Here is a 6,399-nt window from a genome sequence, read left to right as displayed (position 1 = left end):
ATCTATCTATCTATATATATTTTTTTACAACGGGCTTCTTTCAGTTCCCGTCTACCAAATCCACCCACAAGTCTTTAGCCAGCCCGGGGGTATAGTAGAAGACAATTGTTCTAGGTACCACGCAGTGGGACTAAATCCAAAACCATGTCGGTGGGAAGGAAGCTTCTTAACACGTTGCCACATATATCTATCTAGCTATCTATCAATCGAGCTCTATCTATCTATCTATCTATCTATCTATCTATCTATCTATCTATCTATCTATCTATCAGTACCAGTTACGCACTGGAGTCGATGTAATCGACTTGAACCCTCCTCCGAAATATTAGGCCTTGTTCTTGAAATAGAGAGAATTAAAATTCTTATTTATGTATTTATTCATATTTCCTGCTACCAACCTTGTAGAGGATCTGACGTCTGTAACTGATGTACAATTTGATTTTGCCGTCGTGTATCGCAACTAGGAAGAGATTTTTTCTTTCATGTTGCTTCATGCATAGAACTCTTTATCCGATCATGGGTATTTGTGACATGAGCAAATATATATAATGTTGACGCGCAAAAATAAACTATCTGAGTAGAAAATCTTCAACTTCTCTCAATAAATATATTAGTAAATAAATAAATGAATATATAAATAAATGATAAATAAGTTACAACTCAGTAAGAACGTTAAACTAAATATTTATATTACATATATATATATATGCATATATATATGTGTGTCTGTATATATACATACACACATAAATATGTATATATTTATTTATATACATATGTGAATGCACACACATATTCATTACTCTATGATTTCTTTTTTTTTACTAACATATTTCATTCAGAAATAATGGTTTCTGATCTATTCGAAGACAAATTATGTTTGAAAAATCGTCACTTATCAATGGACGCTTTTAACTGATTAAATTTTCGATACGTAAAACAAAGAATGTGTGATTGAGAACGACACATACACACACACGCACACACACACACACACACACACACACACACACACATGAACACAAACACATACACACACATACACATACACGCTCAAATTATATACACGAATCGGTGTGTGTGTGTGTGTGTGTGTGTGTGTGCGTGTATATCTATCTATCTATCTATCTATCTATCTATCTATCTATCTATATATATATATATATATATATATATATATATATATATATATATATATACATATATATATATATTATTCAACTCTAATATGTGAATAATGACATATATATATATTTTTTGATAAATAAATATGAATAATTCCCTCATGTATGTAATTCTCTATATAAGTCCTCACATGAATATATAAATATATACGCATTTCTCGGCGTGTGCTCGTGTGTGTATATGGACTGTATACATATATTTACCGAAATTGATGTTTGTCTTATGTAGAGTTATGTACAAAAACTGTGAAAAATTAAACAGAAGGAGCACTCAGTGATTTTCGGTTCTGTATCTCATTGATTTATTTTTGCACGGAAAGATTTTCAATGATTCCGATGTATCGATAGTCTGGTGATGGTGAGTGGAGAGAAAATTTCCACTGTCAGCAGTTTTCCCAATGGCGCTTCATACATACATGCATTCATACATACATACTGGCTTACATACATGTATACACAAATGCATATACCTATACATGCATACATATATATACATATCATTGTGGCACTCCGTCCATTACGACGACGAAGGTTTTAGTTGATCCGATCAACGGAACAGCCTACTCGTGAAATTAACGTGTTAGTGGCTGAGCACTCCACAGACACGTGTACCCTTAACGTAGTTCTCGGGGAGATTCAGCGTGGCACAGAGTGTGACAAGGCTGGACCTTTGAAATACAGGTACAACAGAAAGAGAAATAATGAGTGAGAGAAAGTTGTGGTGAAAGAATATAGCAAGGTTCACCACCGACGAAGAGCCAAGCTTGAAACGTCACTTCCACCCTCATTTCTGATATGTAAAACTTTCATTGAACCTCAGTTTAATATATTCACTGTGTACATCTCACTGACGTATATATATGTAGATAGTTGAAATTTGCAGAAAACAAAAGACGATGACAGGTATATAAACAACAAGCATGTGTATAGTTTGACGCTCGGGAAGGTGAAAAAGTCTTTTATTTTTCGAGTCTGTATTTTCTTCTGTATCAAATCATCGGCTATTCTGATGCAATTTTGCATTATAATCGTCAGGGTAACCTGACCTGTATTGTTCCTGTCTCTAGTTAGATATATCGACTCTTTTCTATAAAATAAGGAACGTAAAGTTCGTTCAATGACAAGTAATGCTCCTAACGCTGCGTAAAAAGTACTAGATTACTATGTATTCATTGATCTATCGATCCTATTGTTTCGTTATTGCTCACAACAACTACGTTTCAATACGACTATTCAAATGATCTTGATATTCCATACTGGTATCTAAACGCATGCTCTATGATAGAATATCTATCTATAAAGCCTTGTTCGACACATCTACAGCGATGATATATGTATAGCAATGGGGGATTAAGAAGGCCAGCGAGCTGGAAGAATAGTTAGCTCTTCAGACGCATGCTTAGCGGCATTTCTTCAAGCTCTGAGTTCAAATTCCACCGAGGTCAACTTTAACTTTTATTTCATCCATTAGGGGTCGATAAAATAAGCTAGCAATCAAACAATGAGGTCATAGTAATCGACATGTCTATTTTCCTCAAATTTTCCCCCGCCTTTGACCCTGCAACTGACCGGCATCCTGTTCAGTGAAATGTCTCTCCGTTACTTGTACAGCATGAAAATCGGGTGGGTACCCGGGTTCATGTGTCGAAGGGCTCAGAAAATATCATGTAGTTAAGAAATTCATATCCGAACTACTTGTTTCAGGGTTCGAGTCTACTGTGCGAGACGGGGACGGATGTTAGTGTTTTCTGTATTAATTCCTGGTTGATCGATTGTTTTCTGGGCTAAATTTGGTCGACGGAGATTGTATGGAAGCCTGTTGGGAGAACTGTCCCTTTGCTTGCGTAATAGATTTAAGCCATCCATCAATTTAACATCATCTGTAGACATATGGGTAGCCATAGCATCGGTAGCTGCATATGAGTAGGTTTTATAACTCAGGAAGGTCAGATTTCTGATCTGGGGTTAAAATGTTCTTGCCTTTTGCCAGTCTCAGAGGCCTTCAAGAGGGTCATAAAGTTGTTCTTATTCTTTCGTCGTCAATAAAATAATCAACTACGCTTACACACAGAGACGCACACACACACACACACACACGCACATACACACACGCACACACACACACACACACACGCACATACACACACACATACACACACACACACACACACACACACACACACACGCACACACACACACACACACACACATACATATTTTCAAATTCTGGCTCAAGTTTAGCAGGTTTGTTCAACTAGTACTTATTTCATCGACCCCGAAATGATGAAACGCAAAATTGACCTCGGCGGAGTTTGAACTCAGGATGAAAAGGCGAATGACATGGTGCTAAGCATTTAGCCCAGCGTGCTAACGATTCTGCCAGATCGCTGCCTCACACACACACACACACACGCACACACACACACACACACACACACATACACAAGCACACGCACACACATAATACAGACAAACATACATTCATACATACATACATACATACATAAATACATACATACATACATACATGCATACATACACACATACATACACATTAATGCGTAAAGCTTATTTGGTGCCAAAGAAGTGTTAACCCACAATAATTTGATATCAGATAAGATTCGAATATTTTTATAGAATAAATGGCTGAATCAAATACAACAACCACTTTCTTACAGTCAGGTCTTCTTGTCTAAAAGAGTATTGTTGTTGTTGTTGTTGTTGTTGTTGTTGTTTAAGCCCAGGTTATTCTTGAGTAAGTTGGCTTATGATTTATGTCTGACCTTTCCCGGGACATTCCACAGAACGCAATCACCACCAAAACAACCTTTGCCAGAATCGGCACCATCCACATCAGCCAAACCCACCCACATCCAACTACATCGCAATAATCACCGCTGCCAATAATCACCAAGCCACCACCACCACCACCACAACCACTACCACTACCACCACCACCACCACTACCACCACCACCACCATCACAAACACTACCACTATCACCATTACTATCGTGACAATAGACCTATCCCTGAATATTTTTGTATATGTAGAACCGCTCTAACAATGCGACCCCGCCCTTTCATGGTGCCGTATGCGAAGTAGCAGGATAGTTAGAAGGTGGTCCAAAGCACCTTGTATTTTTTCCGGTTAGTTACGTCTCGGGTTCAAATTCAGACGAAGTATTTTTTTTTGTCTTTTTTCCTTACGGTGTCTTTGAAATAAGACACCCATTCAAGGCTTCTGGTTTGATAGAATCCTTAGAGTATCGGATAAAAACTAGTGCAGTTTTTGTTCCCGTTCTTTACATTCTGAGTTCGAATCCCGCTGAAGTTAACTTTGTCTATATCCATTCGCTGTCTGTAAATTAAATAACTTCTCCGGAAAGTGGACTGAGACAATCGACAGAGCATCGGAGAATCTTTAGTGTGGCGTTTGTTCTGGCTATTCGTGTTCTTAGTACCCAGGGAGGTGTGACAAATTCGTCAGAATCAAGGCATTAAGATGTCTTATAAAAAAATATTCAAAGAAACGCGACGAGTATTCCATTCCATGCTCATAGCGCTTGGCAATGAAGTTACTAAACATGATGCGTCGAACTGATAGCACATAACGTAAAATAGTGTGATTTGAGGCGGATTTGAGTTACTATATCTAGCATGACATGTGACCGTGTAGTAGCTCCTACATTAGATGGAGTCTAAGAATAAAGAGTTTGAGTATGTGTATATATGCATACTCCAGTGTGCGTGTGTCTGCGAGTGTTTGCATGTGTCTGTGTCTATATATGATCTTGTTTTGAATTATATTGCTATTGTTGAATACAGCGATTCCTCAAACCAAATATAAGACACAAAGAAGCTTATTTAGCCAACTATTCTAACCCAAACACTACATTCCCTGCAATTATAATAAATTCAACGATTTATTTCAAAGAACAGTTTAATTCATCGGCACGCCGGTCTTTTGTTGTGGTCGTTGGCAAAACTGATTGATGTTTGTAAGTGGTTTTCAAAGGAGAAAAAGCACAGAGAAACAGAAGGCAGGATAAAACAACAACAACAACAACAACAACAACAACAACAACAACAACAACAACAACAATAACAACAAAAACACCGACAACAACAACAACAATAATAATTACTATTAAAACAAAAACAACAATTGCTAACTACTACTACTACTACTACTACTACTACTACTACTACTACTACTACTGATGCTGCTGCTGCTGCTGCTACTACTACTACTGTAAGTGTTATAATAACAACTACTACAACAACAATATGATGATGGAAGCAACATCAACAATGGCCGCACCGCAATGTTCAACAAAGTCAACAGCGACTACGACGACGTTCGAGAATTATTAACATTAACTAACAACAATAACTATTTACTACTACTACTACTACTACTACTACTACTACTACTGTTATGAATAGGAATATAACAAGTACAACAACAAAACGACAATAGCTATAACAGCAACAACAATGGTAACAGACAAATATCAACAAACGCAATGGCGACCACGACGATGTTTGAGAAAACCAACATTAACTAATAATCATAATAATAATTATAATAATAATAATAATGATAATAATGGTAATAATAATAATAATAAAATTAATAATAATAATAATAATAATAATAATAATAATAATAATAATAATAATAATAATAGCAACAGCAGCAGCGTTAACAGTTTTAAGAACAACAAGAATAAGATCTACAAGAGAATCAATTGTAACGATGACAACAATTAAACAATAACTACAGCAATTTCCCAAGTTGACTGCGCACCGCCATTATCGCTCTGTCACCATCACCGCCGCCATCATCAGCATCAGCAGCAACATCAGCATCACCAACATCGCCACCGTCACTAGCATTGCTAAACTTAATCGCCACAACAACCGGTCAAACACAAGCGTCGTCGTCATCTTCGCCGTCATCATCAGCATCATCATAATCAACATCATCGTCATTGCCATCATCATCATCATCATCATCGTCACCGTCATCGTCATCATCATCATCATCATCATCATCATCATCGTCATCATCGTCAGCGACATCGCCATCAACATCGTCATCGTCATCGTCATCATCAATATTAGTATCACCGCAAACACCATTTACCGTCACCGCCATTATTAGCATGAACATCACTACCAGTTCCGTCGTCACCACCATCAACACCATC

The 6,399-nt window shown here is 37.2% G+C and overlaps 1 protein-coding gene across 1 annotated transcript in view; it reads right to left on the bottom strand.

The window, feature by feature from the left end:
- Positions 1–2,897: 2,897 nt before the first annotated feature.
- The window catches only part of LOC106882658 (uncharacterized), a 10,796-nt gene continuing 7,294 nt past the window's right edge, over positions 2,898–6,399 (bottom strand). Inside the window, exon 2 of the mRNA XM_014933416.1 lies at positions 2,898–3,097. Coding sequence (XP_014788902.1) covers positions 2,898–3,097 — 200 coding nt within the window. The remainder of the gene's footprint in view (positions 3,098–6,399) is intronic.

Source organism: Octopus bimaculoides, chromosome 24 (genome assembly GCF_001194135.2).
Source record: "Octopus bimaculoides isolate UCB-OBI-ISO-001 chromosome 24, ASM119413v2, whole genome shotgun sequence".
Taxonomy (NCBI): Eukaryota; Metazoa; Mollusca; class Cephalopoda; order Octopoda; family Octopodidae; genus Octopus; species Octopus bimaculoides.
Note: the sequence above shows the minus strand (reverse complement) of the source record. Positions and strands in the feature narration are given on the sequence as shown.